The following is a 19,998-nucleotide window of genomic DNA, read 5'->3' as shown; positions in this document are numbered from 1 at the left end:
GGTTTCGTGGTTTGTCTTTTGTGATATTTAAAGGCTTAGATTTCATAAATAAAATTTAAAAAATGAAGATCCGACCCTTAGATTAGGTAACCCAATCGAGACCATATTAGAAGTTGTAACCCAATTTAGATCATATTAGAATTTGTAAAAGTGTGAAGATCTACAAGTTGCAGTTTATGTGGCGATTGACTAATATGATATAGAATGTCAACGTGTCAGTATTTTAAATTAATAATGTCATTTCATGTGAGAATTTTGAACATATTGTTTGTTATTTAATCAAGTGAGCAGTATTTATATGAATTTTTTCTAAATAAAAACTAATAGGTTGAAGAAAATAATGAAACAAAATTATTTTTTGTTTTTTTTTTCTTCAAGAAACTTGATTAATTCTTTCAGTAGAGTAATGATAAAGTAAATATGCACTTGATACTGATATATATTTGACTATTAAAATATGATACATAGAGTGCTTATCACTCTCAACATGGCCCAATAAATTTGAGTTCTTAAAGAACCTATTACGACAATATTGGGCCTATAAGTTACAACACTTTGGAGATGGGCCTATTTGCAATTTTTTTTTTCTTTTCAAAGAGGCCTATCTGCAAATGAATATTATTATATTTTTGTATTTCCAACTGCAAATTCATAGATCAACAGCGCTTTCATGAACCATATTTGATTGCTCAATCACAAGTTAATTTTTCTTTGTTTTCAATCGATATTAGAGGAGGCGTGATTTGAAACCAACACTTTAATTAGTCGCAAAGAAAACTATTCTTAATTACATAAGCTACAAATATTTTTCTTCTATCACAACTTAATTACGGATAGTAACAATTCAACATTTAATCAATATTATCTTTGCTTGAGTTTGAATTTACAATCCTCCAAACACTAAAAAGGAAGAGGCTTATTTCCAAAAAATAGAAACTATTAAATCTCTAATATTATAAAAGACGCCATGTTTTCTGGGCAAATGAAGACGGAGAAGATGAACAAGACGAGGAAGGTAAAAAAGCCGAGAGAAAATGAGGGGGAGGTGATTTATAGATGGTGAAATCGTTGCCACATTACCTTAGATAGAAAGTGTACTCAAGTCTACAAAGCACATGGATGGACGCATATATATAACATAAACTTTGCCGAAGTAATTTTTTTAGGGTAAAAAAGATTTCATTCATCAATATCAATGGAAAACATATTATCATCGGCATGTGAAAGAGAAGGCATCTGAAAAATTCTTAACCGAGTAAAGCCCAATGAGAAAAATCAGCTAAGAAAAAAGAGGTCATACATGCAAATTATGGTGTACCCGTTTCAACCGAGAAGGATAAAACCCCGAAAATGTAAACTCTACCGAGCTAAGCGATGTGCCATGCTATTCGCATCCCTCGGCACATAAACCTTCTAAAATTCAGCAAGTTTTTCTGGCACCAATCAAGGCAACAACACCAGAGGAGAAAGTAGTGGAATGGGATCTTTGCTCTGAAAGAACGAATTTAACGAAGAAGAATGCGAACTGCTCGCGGAGTTTTGCGTACCACCGCAACTAGAAAAGGCGGCGTTATTAGGGTTCAGCTGAAGAGGACACGGAGCTCGTTGTTGCAGCCGGCTCAAATGCCTTCGGAACACATTGTTGTCAACTTTGTGAGCACAAGCTTGGAAGCCTGGAAACTCTGCACCAGCAGTGTCCTCCATTGTGTTTTCTTGCCTCTATTCCTAAGTCATTAATTTGGATGTCTATATAAAACTTTGAGGGAGATCTTAAGCACTGTTTAATATAGTTTATATAGGAATCATAAATGCCGCACCTTATAAGGTTATCATAAACCAGCCATGGAGGACTTTTTTTTATGTTCAACAATTTCCATCCATAACATGTAAATTCAAAGTCTCTTGTAATATAGCGGAGATTAAGTGCCACTAGATCACACGGTCATTGATAATCATGTGGGACTTTGAAAGACTGATAAGATGTTGAAGAATATAAAGAATTTCATGTTAGAAACTTGACAAAATAAATTATGATAACAAATGGTCACTACTTATTGTACTAATGTATTTTGTGATAGAAATTTCACACATGTGCTAGTAGGTGTTTAAGCGCAAGTTTGGACCAATGATGTTGTTCATTAGTAGTCGGTCATTGATATGTCTCCTTGAAATCTCCAATATTGTATCCGAGTGGTCTGATTGATTGGGCACAAATGGGTCTTTATCTAGTATGTTGTATTCGATATATTGGGTTTGAATGAAACTCTTCACTAACTGATGAACAACTGAAAAATATTAGTGTTAATTAGTAGTGAGTCACTCGTCGGTCTCTTTAAACATAAAAAAAGCTAGGTGTGTCATTTGGCAGACATTGATTGGTCCATCTAATTACCAATGAGGGCCCCAAAATTGGGTTGCTAAATATTGCTAGACAATGGGACATCATGTGCAGTTGGTGCATAATTATTAGCACCAAGGTTGCATTGTTGAATGGATGCACGCAATAAAATATGAAATGGTCAGCTGAAACCAAGGCATTCATGTGAGGGGAGGTTTTGCTTGGTTGCTTTGGTTCTACGAAAACTTGGAATTTGCCCAAATCATCCAATGCCCACTTTCTGTCATGTGAGGAGGAATAACTGCACAGCCCATAGTTTTCAGGGACAGAAATTTCAGAGCACATGATACTTGTAGTGAATTTTAAAACATATTGGGTCATGTAATCTGGGTTTTTTTTTTTTAATTTTAATTTAACCAAAAATAAATATAATATCTCAAGGTTTGCAGAAGAATTTCACCATCGATTTGTGGTTCAAACAATCACTGGGAAATTCATATTTTATCTAGATTTTTATGGTCGTAATTATACAATGATTGTCATGCCAACCTAGTTGATCAAATTAACCATAGGGTAATTTGATTTTTCTTTTATATAAACTACGAAAAGAGTAATTTAAACTCCGTGCGTAAGTAGATCATATCCCTAATGCAAATCCTGATATTTTTTTAAGGGAAGATAACAAATTGCAGAACACAGTCGACATGTTAGGGGAGTTGACTGTTGACTGATCCGAGCACAAGACAGAAGAAGCAGTAGGGCATCTGTTTCTTTGTATTTTGGTGTTTCTTTGTCTTGCAATATGCATGTATATATGTAAAATATATCACAGTTAAAAAAAATACAAAGACAAAAGGAAATGGAGGGGAGTGGTAATTGAATATGTGTTGGACTTCAAGAAACAGAGAAGCACATTGGTGAATACAAAAGGGAGAACCCATAGCATGGAAAGGAAATGCAAAATAATTGCAGTGGGTGCTGCAGAATGAAGCATCGCACTTAATCCTTGTATGATTTGTTCTCGCTTCCGTATTGTGCGCATACTTTGGAAAGCAAGTGAATTTACTTTCCCATGATCCCAAATTCATTAAAATCATATCCCAAACATGATTTTATTAAGAGCTTGTGGGTAGAACTTGCTCTACTCAACGCTGTTGTTAGCTCACTCTATTGACACTGGACAATGGTGATCATTTTCAATGACTCGATAATATGTTAAGAGTTTGTGGGTAGAATTTCCTACTAAAACTAATATATCTTAAACCATTTACTATTTCTCCAATGTGAGTAAATTGGGTTCTAAAATAAAATCCATAATTTCTAGTATTGTCTTCTTTTCACACTATATATTATATGACCAAAATCAATCAAATAAATACGCAGTACCATAAAGACCAAGAACAAGAGGCAGCTTGGTTTAAGGAACCCTCAAATATGGTAGCAAACATCTTGATTGAGGATAGTTCTATTAAATGATTACATTTTTTTCTACTCTGCGTTGGCCCTTTTTTCCTTGAGTCCAGTTTGAAAGTTCCAACAAGGTTTTTTTTTTTTTTTTTTTTTTTCAAGGGTCCACTCTTTTAACATTTTATCCTATTGTACGATTTATCGATAGTATCGTACTTTTCATATAAAAAAAAACGCAGCACCTTAAAGATCAAGAATTAGATTGACAATGACAATCAAAATCAGTCAACAAAAACAAATTAGCAATAATTAAACACAACTATATACATAATTTCTTAATAAAATACCAATTATCTTACTACTTTTGCGTACTAATCCATCTTTTTTTGGTCAAAAGATTACTTATCCCATCTGGGTTTCTCCTTTGATCAGAAAAGCTAAGTGGCTGTGCGCTGCATGATGTTTGCACACCAGCCAATAATGTTGGTGGCAAACACAAAGACAATGAGCAAGATTATAGAAATTGACTAGAAAGTAGCCTACAAATTTTCAAAAGATGGCGCATTTCCTCCTGCCTTTTGTTTCCTTTTTCCATATATTTGTTGGGCTTTTTTGGGGGGGTGCTTTTTGTGCTTTCAAATCACACTCTTCCTCCTTCCTCAGCTCAGCATTTGGTCAAAAGGGAATGTTCAAAAGATTGATTTGGATTGGACTACAAGGATTCCAAGTTCCAACCACAATTGGGTCCAACCAATACCAATTCGATGAAAACGTGAAGAAAGTTCATAGAATATACATCTTTTTCTTTCAATTCGACCCTTAATTTTGGACTTGTCTGCAAAGTTTTACCAACAAAGATTCAAATCCACCAATGTGAATAAGTGCCCGTCTCCATCTGATGATGATTGAATGCATAAACCAAGTTGGAAAACTCCTGTCCAATTGGGAATTGGGAGGTCAATGTTTGGCACCCTCGACACCAAACTTTGTCGCAATCATCCCAAGCAGAGAAAATGTATTGAATTATGACAGCGTATCCGTCTTTTTGCACCAAAATTCAAAATTCTCTCTTAATTGATAAAAGTTATTTAGACTAGCGATTGTGTAAAAAACCCAATAAAATGGAGGTTGATGGTAAATATAAAAGCTACCGTAGCATTGAATAGAGAAATATTAGGTACAAAGCTTAAAACACTAAAACTGACTTTCTCTGGCATTACACAAATCAGATTATCCTTCTTTGCTTTCATGATCCAACGTAAGGTTGGATCACAACAACAGATGAAGGCTAAAAGCAGAAGCTGACGAGAGGAGATATTTACAAGCACTTCACACTTGTACGGCTTTTCCTTCAATAATGGCTGCTTTTGTTTTCCTAAACGTAAGTCAATAATTAAACCACTAAAATGGTTAATCTGGTGAAGTTTTCGACTAAGACGGGTTCTTATGTACAAGACTTGACCGATGTCTCAAGAATACGACCGGATCAGCTTGAAGTTGACGAAAGATCTGGACTTGAAGAGACCACCAAAGAGGAACCTTGTTGGAGATTCCTCAGAACCAGGTTTTGTGTCCTCAGGGTTCCCTTTTACTTTGAGTATCGTCTGCCCGATTACTTGCCGGATGGACTCTATGGTCTTGGAGTCAACCGGATAGCCTGATGCATCGCGAACATAGAATGTATTCACCGCTTTGCCTGCTTTCGTTGCAACTTCTGCTCTTGTTACAGTGAGGCTGTTCTCTCGAAAGATCCGAGTGACATCAGACAACAGCCCTACTCTGTCAGTAGTGCAGAGTTCTAGCTTCAAGCCCTGAACAAGGAAGAAACAAAGATTAGTTGTCCATAAATCAACGGAGTCTCTCTGAAAATGAATTTAAAAAAACAACACTCTTAACCTAACGACAGATTCATGAAAGAATCAGAGTGCAATGGAACATAATGAGACACAAGGGTCGACATCCATGGATTTAAAATTACAATTTGACTCGAAATTATACGAGTACAATGACTAGGTTACAACATAAGAAAATCAAATTTTATATCACTCCTTGTCATGAATTGCCAATTGGAGATATTAAAAACCTCAAATGTGTACTTTCCAGCCAAAAAAACAAGGAGACAAGCAAAAACTTTGAAATAAAATAGCCCAACTAACCTCAGATACTCTTCTCTCAATAGCCGCCTCGAGGCATTGTATCACTCTTTGTCTCTCTGCATCTGATTTCACAGGAGATCCATCTACATGTCTGATATAGTATTCCTACGACCGAAACCAAAAACAGTAATTAGGCAAGTTAATTAAGGCTGGTCTCACCGCACGTCCCAAAAACACGATCATATTCAAGTTGAAAAAGCGAAAATCGCAAACCTGATAAGCTTCCGGACCCTCAGCGTCAATATTAGCATGAAAAACCACATACTGCATGTCTGTCAAAGTGCAAACCGTGTCGAAGAGAAGCTTTGGCCTGTCTTTGCTCCGAATAGTGACCACCGAGTAGTATTTGTCATGCCAATTAACAACGCTCACATCCGGCCTTTGCTTGTCATCCAAGACACCGTCATCAACTCGTTCGTAATCCCTATCTGCAAACATCATTTGGTGAAGCCTCCTGTCAGTGTGCGTAACAGCGTGAGAGACAACAGTCCTAGCTCCTCTGGCTTTGTTGCTGCCCTTTAGCACATTGCAGAGTAATTCCTTAATCCTAGCTAACCTCTGAGGGTCGTTAATTGCCAACCCCGTCTCCTCATCAGTAACATGCATCACCGATGCAGCCCTTGTGTTGTGCGTCCAGACTTCGGCACTCACTACATTGCATTTGTGATTGGTGAGGACAGCACTCACTTCGGAGAGTAATCCCGGTCTGTCACTTCCAGTTAGCTCAATTACAGTGCTATCCATTGATTGTTTCACACCGACAGATCTCATTGAAGATGCAAAGCATGCCTCTGGACCAAGAGACTGAAAATCAAGTGAGAAATTAGTATCATTTCACATCAATCGCCGCAGAAACGGCAAAAACAAATGTCAAACACAAATTACCTTTTGAATATAATCCAAAACTTCTTCATCTGTAACCTTGTTTCCATCGTGGTCAGTGACATTAAAAACTGATTACACAACAAATCACAGAATCAATTTCTACCTCGAACAAAAAAGGACACACTTTTTACAGTGATGACAGGATTGTAAGAGCATTTTTACCATCCATGAACCAGCCGCCATCCGAAGATATGTAGGCTTTCGTCACGATAAGGTTAAGATCAGTAAGTACTTGTACAACTTCCAAAAGGATTCCATATTTGTTTGCACTGTCCACCTGCGTCCGAAGTAACAGATTAAGCACCAAAACTTCCATAACAATAAGGACACCAAAAAAGACGCATAACAAGATAAGAAATCAAACAGAAGGCAGACGTACCCTTATCACCGTCGCATTCTTGCAGGCTTCGTTGTCGATTACAACCCTGAGAAAAAACAACATCGAACGAAGAGGCGTAAATCTCAAGAAGAGATAGGGTAAATATTTGAGGAACTTGAGGTGTGATTTTTGCTTATACCTTGGTGGGTTCATTCGCCGGATGAGTTTCTCGTACTCGTCATCGTCATCCATGTCGTGTGAAAAGCTCATGTTAACTTCTGCAGAAAGCCACCCAAAAATATGAAAAATAAAATTAGACAAAAAGGTTGGAGGGAATAAAAAAGAACCAATTGGAGAGACGAACAGAACCATTGTAACCAATCGGAAAAAAAGAAAAAGAAAATTACTTGTAAACCCAAAAAATATAAGAGAAATTTAAAAATAAAAAAAATAAAAAACATGATTTTCCGGTCCTCCAATTGGGAGTGCAGAGAAAATATAATCACGGGGAAGGAGGCAGACAACAGAAATCAAAGAACAGAACACGCGAGAACCGAAACGTTAAAAACAGCACATACCCATTTCGGTTTGCTAAGGATTGGTGATCTCCAACACCAAAAAGCTTGTTCCTTTTTTCTCGGCTGTCTCAAAACAAAGGAAGAACAAAGGCTAGAGAAAGAAAGAGAGAGAGGAGGAGAGTGAGAGAGAAGTGGAGGGTGTATGTGTGTATATATACAGAAAGAAGATCTTAGAATCTTAGGCTTTCCTGTTCTTTATCTCTCTCACAAAGGAAACAAATAAACTATAATAACTCCCTACCTTAAAAAAAAAAATAATAATAATAATAATTCAGAATTTAAAAACCAACCCATTAAAACACTCTCCGAAATCAGACACCCCCCGACGCACTACTCCAAAAACCTGCAAGTCCAAAAAGTACCACTCAACACCCTCACACAGCTTTCCCTCTCTCTTTCTCTCTGTAGCTTTCTGAATTCACTTTCTCTCTCTAAAAATGGGGGACTTAAAAAGAAAGTTTCCGAATGCAGAGTTGGGGAGGTGGGTGGGTTTGTGGGGGGAGGGGAGGGGCGGCTCGCTGTCTGGGGCTCTGAATCTTTGAATCTTATGAACTACCGCACCCGCGCACTTTAGCAACGACCTCCCACTTTGCGCGGCTGGTGACGTGTCACCGCGCTAAAATGCGCAGTGGGTTGATTTGGGAAGTCGAGGTCCGGTAAACGGTATAAGGGTGAAAAACGATCATGGACTCCAACTCCGACGTTTGTGGAGTGGACCAATTGAACCAATGGGGTTGCAGTCAACGATGAACCACGGTCCGGTTTTCGACTTTGTCTAACGGTTTGTCCCTATCGCCTCAAAACGCAGCGTTTGGGTCTTTTTTTTTTTGCCAAGTTTTTATAACCTACTTTTTAATTAATGCCCACTAATAAATGTTATTTATTTATTTTTTCAACAATTAATGTTATTTATTTGACATTTTAATTCTTGCTTAGTGAAACGGTTAATGATCCGGGAATCTGAATCTGAATCTTTTTTATTTTTATTTGTTTTACTTTTCTGATTGGAAACTAATTATTTCTTCACTTGGCTCTTGGGGTTGGTCATGGGACAAAATCTTCACCCAACTCTCATCGATGTTTGTGAATCTTAATTAATGTTTAAGGCTTATTAATTGGTTTGACTCTTGAAGTTATCATTTAATCTCATTTTACTTATTTAAAGTTAATTTTGTCTTTTTAAATGATCATTTTTGTCGTGCTTAGTCTTAGTTTATTTTATTTTCGTTTATTATGTTAAACAAATATTGAATGAAAGGATAGTATGTGCATTTTATTTTTGACACAAACAGATATATCACATGCTTTGTGACGTGACACTTTTGTGAGAATTTTGGTTCTTCACCACATATTTACCAAGCTGTATGTGAATTATGGCGAGAAAAGTAGGAAAACAAATTAGAGTTAAGTGAAAAAGGAGAAAGGAATTAAGGCTTGCAAATCAAGCCCTTGAGCTCAAGCGGTAGCTAATCTTCTTGGCAACGATGACAATTCGTCGTAGACTTGAAGAAGAGTTGTATCATTGGATGTAACATTTATTTGACAAAACAGACGAAAATGACAGTTTTCAAATGACAAAGTGAAACAAAATCAGATTTAGAAGGTGAACGAGACTAAATTGCAATTTTCAATGGACAAATCAATAAATAAGCCTAATGTTTAGAGGAATTGATTAATATGAAAGTACATTGCACATATACGTCCTTGTATACGGCATGGAAATTCACATACATTGTACTTAAAAATACTCGGAGCAAGTTTAATTGCTCCATTTTTTTTTCGAATAAGCGATTTTACGTTTAACCTTTCATAACTAATATTTTTCTTATGTTTGAGCTTAGTTAAGTTGGCAAATGCAATATACTTCTTTCTATTTCCTCAAATTCGAATTATCCATCTTCTAATTTGACTGTTGTAAAGATATCATATTTACAACAGATGATGTTTTATTATAGTGGCAAAAAACAATTATGCTTATGCATCATAATGTGAGTTCAATCCTCATCGACTTCTTCACTCTTAAAAACTAATTATTTAACTCATTAACGCTATCGAGTATCGTTAATATAAAAAAAAAAAAATTACACAACTTGTCAGATAATGATACGAAGAAGGGTTATTATACAAAATGGTCCCTGAGATTTGCATGATCAATAGAAATGGTTACTGAAATTGAAAATCAATAGAAATGGTCTTTGAGATTGTCCACCATCCATGATTTTATTCCTTCTGTTAAAAACGATTTTGGGCAATTTTCAAAGCTTTGTAACTCAATCGTTTCTTAACCAAATTATACCCATAATATATCAAAATGAAGAAAGTGTAGAATAAGATTATATCTATTTGGAAGCCCAATGGTTGCCGGAGATTGCTGGAAAATAGCCTGAAAGGTGACTAGTCCGCAGGAAAACTGGAAAACTCGCTGGAAACTAGGTAAACTTTAAACATTCATAACTTCTTCAATACTCAACCAAATCAAGTGATTTAAAAACAAAAATAATACTTCTTGACGAGACGAAGAAAATGGTACCTTTTTCGAAGGCTAAATCACCGTGGTTTGGTTGAAAAACCACTCGAAAGTGGCTAACCATTTTCGAGTTAGCCACTTTAGAGCAATCTTCCGACAAAACCATGGCGAGTTAGCAGTAAAGAAAGATACCATTCTCTTCATCTCGTTGAGAAGTATGATTTTTGTTTTTGAATCACTTGATTTTGTTGAGTATTGAAGAAGTTATGAACGTTTAAAGTTTACCCAGTTTCCGGCGAGTTTTCCAGTTTTCCCGCGGACCACTCACGTTTCAGGCTATTTTCCTGCCATATTCAGCAATCATTGGGCTTCCAAATAGGTATAATCTTGTTCTATGCTTTTTTTATCTTCTTTTTGATATATTATGGGTCGAATTTGGTTAATAATCGATTGAGTTACGAAGCTTTGAAAATTGCCCAAAGAGTTTTTAACGGAATGACCAAAATCATGGACGGTGGACAATCTCAAGGACCATTTCTATTGATTTTCAATCTCATGGACCATTTATATTGATCATGCAAATTTTAGAGATCATTTTGTATAATAATCCTACAAAGAAATAAATGAAAATTGCGAGTCAGAAAACAAAAAGATCACTAGTACACTAGTGTCGATCCTTTTTATATGTTTTTTTTCGTATATCTCCTTCTTTATTTAATTTCCTTATGAAAGTTTGAAATCTTACTGTTTTCCTTCTATCATTTTTTTTTAAACATTGAACAATGAACCAATAACTGGTATGTCGTTTGTTTATCTTCGCTTTCTTGTAATAGTTCGTATTTGTACATCTATTCTATTACTAGGGAAATCAAATTTTTAGATCATTTTTGGTAAAGCACATCATGTAGTTTACAAAAAATAATCTAAAAATTTGTTATCTCTAACATCACTGTATGCAATATTCAACTGAAAGGCGGATAGTTGAGGCGGGATGTAGCCCAAGCGAAATTTGAGCCGAAGAGAAATAACCTAGGAGCATTAGCCAATCTAGCCCACATGAGTTATACCAACCCAACTAGAAGTGGTAAATCAACGAATTGAGTTGTTGATGTGTATCCATTAAAACCTACTTAGTTTGATTTCATCTTACATCATCATCATCGCTACAGATCTCACATCTTTATACTAATATTAAACTAAACGGATCTTAACGCGTATCTCTTAGCAACTCAATGGTAATTTGCCACCTTTAAATCCAACCCATTCAGCCTAAAATATAATAAATTATTCCCATTGCACGTGTAAATACATCAACTTTTCTCTTTACTTCCTCTTTCAGTCTTTCGCTCTCTCTCCTCCTCTCTTAATTAAACTTGTCTCGTCTCTTCTAACCCATAAAAATCCATGCCTGCCATTTAAAGTTTATTAACAAACACTCAAAAAACCCCCGAGATCAATCTTTTTATGTCGATCTCTTTTCTTACCTGTTTTTATGCCCAATTTTTTTCTAAAAAACGATATTAAATGTTTGTTCTTAGATTTTGGCTTCAAAGTTCAGGTCGCTCTATGTATAGCAACTGGAGCCGTCCTTGCTGATACTGTTTGGGTTTGGTTGCACGGCACATGCTATTAAACCAACTCCACAACATTGGCATGATCTTCATTATATAATGCCCACCTCAATATATAAACAGCATGGACTGCTTCACAAAATGTATTATATGAACTAATTTAAAAACTGTTGAACACATCAATTCTAATCGTGCATGAACATAATCAGAGATTCGTAATCAATCGTGTCACAAATCACTGAGATTTACGAGTGGTGCCCCATGCATTGTATTTGTTAATTAGGGGTTTTAATCAAATTAGTCAAGTTAATTTAGCAGCATTCGCTGGCCGGAGAAATGTAATAGCAATATTCTACTTTTTTTCTTCTTTTTTTTTTCGGGACAGACGGGGTTATCTATATATATAAAGTGAGAAGGATTAAAAGGTGAAACATTTAAAATACCAAAAATTGTCCTTCAAGAATTCTTAAAATTACAATTGAACCATAAGAATTTAAAGTAATTCACCACATTTTAATTTTGAATGAATTTTAAATTTAAAACTTTAATTAAAAAAAAACTCCCATGTTAGTGGGCGGTTTCATGATTTTGCTTCATTTTTTTTTTATGAATAATTTTTTAATAAAAATATAAAATAGTTATTTAAAAAAAAAATTAAAAGACATAATCTAATATAAAAAGGTCAATTGCCACACGCGTATGCGTGTGGCAAGAGGCTAGTGTAACAATTAAGCCGCCGAAATTCCATAATTAATATAACTCTTTAAATATGGGATAATGTTTTTGGTTGATATGAGCGTCCCACGTCCGCATCCCAATCCCACATGATTAGGCAAACTGCAAGCAAACCATATTTTAAACAACAAAAAATGTTTCATATAATAAAGTATTATATCTTAATCATATACTAAATATTGGTCAATATAAATACAATTCTCCTTTGGCTCTTTGCTTAACTAATAAATATATTTGGTGAGTCAAAAAATATTTGGTGCGCGCGCACATAAGCGTGTCTTCTGGTTCATGCCGGCCTCCTGCCCCTCCCATGTGGTATCATCTCTGCTGCTTCTTTAGGGTTATTTTTTATTTTTTATTTTTTCTGGTCAATTGCTACTTCTCTGGGGTTAGGGCATACATGGTAACACTCATTTTCCAGTCCCACAAAACATAGTCCAGTCCCATCCCATCTCATCATCCTCCATTTTCCCCTCCCACCAATTCCAGTCTGGCCAAAAAAACTTTATAGCAGTAAAAACATGTCTCGTTTGTTTTGTATGTGTTGGATGCAACTTACATGGTTCCATTTTGCAGGAATATGGCGCTAACTTAATTCGATATAATTATTTTGTCATTGAGGATGTGAAAAAAGTTGAGGTTTTACCATAAAACTAATTGGCAATATAGGAATCAACTTAACTATTTATAAGCACACACAAGATCTTCTACCCGATGTGAAATTAATACTCTCAGCACAATGGAATTTGGTGTCTTCCATTCTAGGGTAATGGAAAGATGGGATGGCCTGAGACTGAGAGGCTGAGGTGGTGAAGTGGTGCTACATCTATGCGACGGCCACTTGACTAATTGGCAATGGGTTCATGATTTTTACACAAGAGGCCAACTGGCCTAGGGCGCACCAGACCAGGAAACTTACTAGGAAGGGCATTAGCCATTGTCTGTTAAACTTAATATGTCCACCAATTTTTCCATTTGTGGACAATAATGGCAGACAAATGACTTATATGAAATAGAGACATTAAATAATAATGTTTTAAATTAATTGTACAACGATAATGCAAATAAATTTTAAAAAAAAACCCCTTAATAAGTTAAAACAATTAACGTTATCTTGACATCTTCATGTGGAGGCAATTTCTACGTAGCTAGTGAGCCTATATCGACACAGAGAAACCTAATTGAGACCAACCATTAAGTCTCGGACAATGTCTTTCTGCCATGCACTGTCCCCACTATGGCACTATGTGTCATTGTGTTGTAACCCATTCGGATGGGTAAACCACGTCCATGAATCGACCCCTATTCAACTGGTGTCCAAATCAGCCTTTTTTTTCCTTCTAGGAAGAGGAAGTGTATGGCATGTGCGGTTTCTAAGCCAAAAAGGGTACGTATCTTGGAAGAAGAGCAACTTGTTTTCCAAGTGCCCTAAATTATCAAGTAGATATTATGATAGTGTCGTATTAACCATACACATTGGAAATTTATCATATTCTTCCCTTGTCTGGTACTTTTAGTATTGAGGTCTTTGTTAAATTGAGAATCTTAATTTGGGACAATTCGAAGAATCATGGATCAGTTCTTTTACTAATGAGAATTTTGTTAAATCAAGAATCTAAGTCAACCCATGCTGATTCATTTGTACTCCAAACCGTTCTAAATTTCAGATAAAATCAAGACAAAATCAGAAGAATCGTGAAAAATAGAGTTCGACTTGGACAAAAACCATACAATACTAGGTTCATAATTAGCATGAACCAGGTTAGTGAACGGCTAAATTTACGATCAAGATACAAAGACGAGAAATATACTATAGTTCTGACTCAGATTGAAATTCCACTACCTTCACATAATAATTTTCCTTTTGTCATATCAAGTTAGATCTCTAAGTTGATACTATGCGATAATATTAATTCCCTCCATAATCCATACGATAATTGCTTTTTAGACATGCACCAACAAGTTTAGCACAATCATTACACATCCGGGCCAGCAACAATAATTTTATATAACAATTGCTTGTCTTTGAATCAAATCCAAGTGAATAAAACTCCCATTTTATTCATTTTTATATTTTATTAGCATCTCCAAATCCTTATCATCATGGTTCACCAACACAACGCTCCACCCGCCGTTAACGACTAACCACCATTCTAACTGTCTCCAATCTCACGAAAATATCCAATCATCAAAACCGTAACCCACGGCTCAGTTACAGCTAATAGGCTAAGCCTACAGGTATTGGTCAACGGTCAAACGACCTTACTATACATAACACCGACCACTTTTGTCAAATGAAAACACCTTTTTGGGGGGTCGTACAAAAAGCACGTGACAAGAGGCAGACCAGCAAGCAGGTTTACATATGGAGCTGGCATGGCAGTCATGCACGAAACACGTGCATGTCATTATCCTTCGGTTTTTGACCTTTTTAATTAGTTAATTAGTATTTTTTCCTTTTAGAAATTAGTAAATGGCTTTTCGTGAGCACGAAGCTTACCTTTGCCACCTCAAGTCCACGTCAGAAAAGCCAGGAAAAATGGAAGGGGTCCGAATCCGATTCCTGAACATCTGGTAACCCGGTCTGTTTTATCCTGTTATCTCCTTTTTGGTTCGGGTCACCGGGGTTTAGGTAAACTGTGGTTCTGTGGGCTACTCAGCTGGGTTTGGAGTTGGGAGTTGTGACCCCTTTTTAAGGAACGGGTGTCTTTGCTAATTTCTATAGTTTATGGAGAAATGTTAAGTAATTTTTTAAAAGTGAGACTCTTTATAAATTTTTTACATCTTATGTTTCAGTCATAATATAAGGTTGCAGAGAGTTCATGAAGAATTCAATATTGAGAGAATCTCCTTAGCATTCATATGGTTTATATAGCGGACAAAAGTTAAAAAATGGGTGGTTGATACTCTTAAAAATGAAATATTTAGAGGTTTGCTTGACCCCTTTTGTACTAAGTAGAGAGTGCGTGACTTCGCCTGCAAACATACCTTGTTATAGAATTTAATACTATTTTCTTTTAAAAAAAATTAATCTAATACTTATTATTTGTAAAAACACGAAAATGCAAAACATATTTAGTAACGCATGATAATGTTTTCAATGTAGATCAATCTTATTGTTTAGAAATTATTTTCATCATAATTAATATATAAAAAGTATTACTAATCGAAATGGGGTTTTGGTAAACAATCAACATGAAATAAAATAAATTATGATAGTTTTCCAACTTAAGTTCATGCATACATATATATTTTATTGTTCTAAGGAATCACATTTTGTACTTGAGAATCAGATGGAGTAGGCAGTTGCTACGGCTCTGCCGCCGATGTATATAAGATTTGGTGTTTGTTAAATTGTGATTGACAATACTCTTGCTAGTTCCACAGTGGAAAACCAGACGTCCTAAAGACACAGGGCTACCTCTCTAGACTGTACACTTTTCGAGCGTGGAACGCCTCTTACATAATCTATGAACGTGTGTGGTTCACGTCCACCGTGTGAACTCCACCGTGGTACCCTACAGCCAGAGGGCCATAGAACGACAAGGCCCCCCCCCCCCCCACCACGATCCCTGAGGCCGAGGCCCAATGCTGATTGATAGAACCTCCCTCCTACTCCTCCAGTCTCTGTTTGTAGATGGGGCTGCATCCAGATTCCTCCACCAGCCAACTCTAGTACTATTGTACTATTACTTGTCACTTCGGAAAGTACTATGACAACGAGGTTATGTTTTCTTCCCGTCTATAAGGAAGAAAAAGATAATTATTTGTACAACCGACTACTTTTGTATTGTTAAGAATGCTACTCTCGGTTATTCACATGCAAATAATCGAACCCAAAGAATTGATGAATATAATGTGATCTTCAAATGTGTCTGTATTAGTAATTGAAAATTGTGATCGACTAATTTTAGCAGTATACATGTATTAAATATGAGTTAATTTTAATAATTGACGCATTATGAATTTTACATGCACATTTATAGAAATTTGTGGGCGACTGACTTTAGGAATCCTGTTTTTACACAACTGAGGCTTATTCATGTAAATTCTCCGTATTACTAGTATTAAAAAAGTGTCTAACAAGGTAAATTAATATATGAGAGGTAGCTACCGAATAAAAAGAAATTGAAAGATGTTGATCATAATATCAGGAGATTCTTCGAATCATAACTGTTCAAACTCAACAATCAATCCACACTTAGCTAAACATGAGCGACTTTAATCCACAGTTAGAGTTGAGAGCACGTCATGCCGCATGCATGCATATAAGTAGATATGCCTAATTAGCATCACCTAACTCACTGACTAATTATGTTTAAACTAACATTCCGTGCTCTTAAATGTTTGCTTTATATGTGTGCGTGAGATCCTCGTAAGTTGTGTAGTAAGATTTATTAGTTGAACGATTATTGTTATAGGGTTCAATTTTCAATTAATTCACCTAATAATTAGGTTCCATAATTTAATTTGCTAACAATTGCAGTTTGCAACCAACAACTTATATGGTGTGGACGATAACATGACATGTCTCCTTACCGACATGTTACCTTTAGAAAGAGGAAATAACTCATCATGCGTTCCAACTGCTTTTGATTACGTACGAGTTAGAACTAGTTTCAATTTTTATAAAAACTTGCTAATCTTGAAAGCCGTTTGTTCATCTAATATAACATGATAAATATACAAACACAATATTATCGATAAACAGCAAAATTTTCACAATAATAATAAAAGGGCTAAACGATTTTCAATGGTAAACTTTTGCAATGATTACTAATATACGATGACCTAAAAATGAGTATCAAAGATTCTGAAATCACTTTCTGATGCAAGCCCAAACCAATAATTATCGTTGTATTAAAATTACAAAGTATCCTGCTTAATCATATGTACTAGTTCTTTAAGTTGAGAAAGCTATTGGATGGTATTATATATTTACGCCATTGGTATATAACACCATCACCATAATCACATTGGTCCCGAAGTGGACAACATGAACATAAATATGGTACGTGTACGTACATATCGAAACCAACCTATGAATTTCATTTTTTATACTTTTTTATCAAATGGATTTCTTTGATAATTTGGTAACAAACATAGTAGTAATAATTTTCTTCCGATATCGTCATCGCATTCCAAATTAAAACATTTTTCTTTAGTAGTGTAATTTAAAGTAATAATAATTAAAAAAAAGCTCTTTAGCCAAAATGGTCTGTGAAATTTGTATAACTCCTCACTTTGATTATTGAGATTTGAAATCAATAAAAGTGATCTCTGAGTTTGTCCATCATCAATCATTTTGGTCATTCCTTGAAAAATCTTCATTAAATAATGACAAAATGACAAAAAACCCTCAATTTTTGTCAAATCATTTTGGCCCATTATTTATTAAATTGAGGATATTTTTGTCATTTGGTCCTTATTTAACATAATTTTTCAAGGAAGGACCAAAATGATTAATGAATGACAAACTCAAGGACCATTTCTATTGATTTGAAATCTCAAATATCAAAGTAATGAATTATGCAAATCTCAAGAAATATTTTTGATAAAAAGTCTTTAAAAAACTACATTCAAAAGTTTTGACAGGTACTTATGAAAAGGCCCAAAAATATAGATGGGCTGAAACTAAACTTTGGTCTCTCTCAACTGGTGGTGCAAACTACAAAATTGGATGCCAAGATAGGGTTCCGGAATACACTATATATGGGGAGAGGGAGAGAGAGAGAGAGAGAGGCCAGAGCGCACCTGCCGCAATAAACTCAAGTGGTGCAAACTCATACTGATGCAACGTTGTGTTAAACTCATACTCATTAATGACTTCCCCTCCCCAAAGAAATAAAGATGTCATAAGCAGTAATAAGCAAACCCTAAAACCCTTTTTTTTTAGTCAAAAGGTAACATTTTATTACAAACACATCATACGTACAAAAGTCGAGGCCCAAAAACACACAAAAAACACAGCAACATTAGGTCCTCCAAAACAACAACAGAAGAAAAGCCCAACCCAAAAAGTGAACTCTACACAAAATCACACACAAAGAAACCCAAATGCATGGATCCTCTCCCGTTGCCGAAGCACCTGCAGTACTTTCCGCCGACCACGAATCAATCATCCTGTAAACGCCAGAGATAAGAACTAGCCAAGTCCTTGAAACCAAATGTATATACACAAGCGTACATACATATATATTAATACACACACACATGTATACAACCACCTCTACGTAAAGTAGTGCATGCCAATTGTAGTTCGAAAACAAATGGAGCAGAGCTCCTATTTATACTACAAACGAGGCAGCTAACAGTAGCCTCTAATTGGACCAAATGGACGGCAGAAAGTGGTAAGTTTGCTCATGGATGACTTAAGCCATTAATTCAACAGCTCCTACCATATAACCATGAGTCACACACACATGATGACTGCATGTTAATTCACGGCCACCTTCAGCTTAGTGCATGCAAACCCAAGCTAATCATGTAAAGAAAGCTCCACGTAAGTAGCTTGGTGGCTATCAAATTGATCTCCACGTGGCTAATTCCGGACTTGTGGCTGTCATCACACATATTGTTCCAACATGAAATCATCTTAAAAATTCATTCAAGTTCTGAAAAGTAATCCGAAACATGTTACAAACTCGTAATGACGTTCATAACCTTTTCATAAATACATTCTCAATAAATAACCTAAACATATATTTTTTTTCCCAAATATTTCTCTTCTAGATAATAAATTCTTGGGATCTCACACAACAATATCTATATTATGCCCAACTTATTAATTAACACAGCACAATCAGACATATGTGGAGTTTTATCAAAAAATACTTCAATATTAGTTGGATGCCAAATAGCGTTTTAGAGTGCACATTATAAATAGAGGCCAGAACGCATTTGCTGCAAGAAACACAAGTTCATTTCCATAAAAATTAAAGACTTTATTCATTTCCGGATATTTGCATTACGATGTGCACTTGTTTGGAGTTACCTAAATGTTAGGAGAGATCCATAGTGAAATTTTTTAATCTAGGGTTTAGGATACAAAGGAGAGATTTCCACTTTATTGTGCCCGCTTGTGCAGCTTTATCAACTTTTATTGGAACTCGTATGCTTTCTGAATAACTTCTATGCAGAACTTGCGGACCGTAATATTTGCCGAGTTTTACTATACTTATAATCTATTTGTTTATCATTTGCACTATCTTTTTAGTAAAGAAAAACTAATGAAAATAACTTAAAAATTTTGAGTTTTAACGAAAATAACAAAAATATGTTGTAAGTGAATGGTACCAGAATTGACTTTTTAGAGTAAAAATGTGATTTTTCATTAAAATGAACAGTACCGGAAGTGTTTTGTTAAAGTTCCATTTTAATAAAGATAAGGTCTGCCAACATGCGTGAGTTCTATCTTTATCAAGACCAAACCCAACCCTGGGCTATTTGCCAAATTTCCCCATTTATTCCCACCCCCAACCCAACCCAACCCAAATGCCAGACAAAAGCCCAATACCCTCCCCCAAGAATTAGCCCAGAAAC

General features: G+C 35.6%; 1 protein-coding gene across 1 annotated transcript; it reads right to left on the bottom strand.

The window, feature by feature from the left end:
* Positions 1-4,880: 4,880 nt before the first annotated feature.
* LOC137732158 (ACT domain-containing protein ACR4) lies at positions 4,881-8,419 on the bottom strand. Its single transcript, XM_068471458.2, has 8 exons — positions 7,684-8,419; positions 7,305-7,383; positions 7,166-7,211; positions 6,949-7,063; positions 6,787-6,854; positions 6,115-6,705; positions 5,902-6,006; positions 4,881-5,556 (listed from the first exon to the last, which is right to left on the bottom strand). Exons 1-8 carry the CDS (start codon positions 7,685-7,687, stop codon positions 5,215-5,217), a joined length of 1,350 nt encoding a protein of 449 aa, XP_068327559.1. The 5' UTR covers positions 7,688-8,419; the 3' UTR covers positions 4,881-5,214.
* Between the last annotated feature and the right edge of the window lie 11,579 nt (positions 8,420-19,998).

This window comes from Pyrus communis, chromosome 16, assembly GCF_041283825.1.
Source record: "Pyrus communis isolate YQ-2024b chromosome 16, ASM4128382v1, whole genome shotgun sequence".
Lineage (NCBI taxonomy): Eukaryota > Viridiplantae > Streptophyta > Magnoliopsida > Rosales > Rosaceae > Pyrus > Pyrus communis.
Note: the sequence above shows the minus strand (reverse complement) of the source record. Positions and strands in the feature narration are given on the sequence as shown.

Coding starts and splice junctions, on each gene's coding strand:
- LOC137732158 (XM_068471458.2), bottom strand. Junction 7,064..7,165: donor AGAATGCGACGGTGATAAGG/GTACGTCTGCCT, acceptor CTTCGGACGCAG/GTGGACAGTGCAAACAAATA. Junction 6,007..6,114: donor AGGGTCCGGAAGCTTATCAG/GTTTGCGATTTT, acceptor TTTCGGTCGTAG/GAATACTATATCAGACATGT.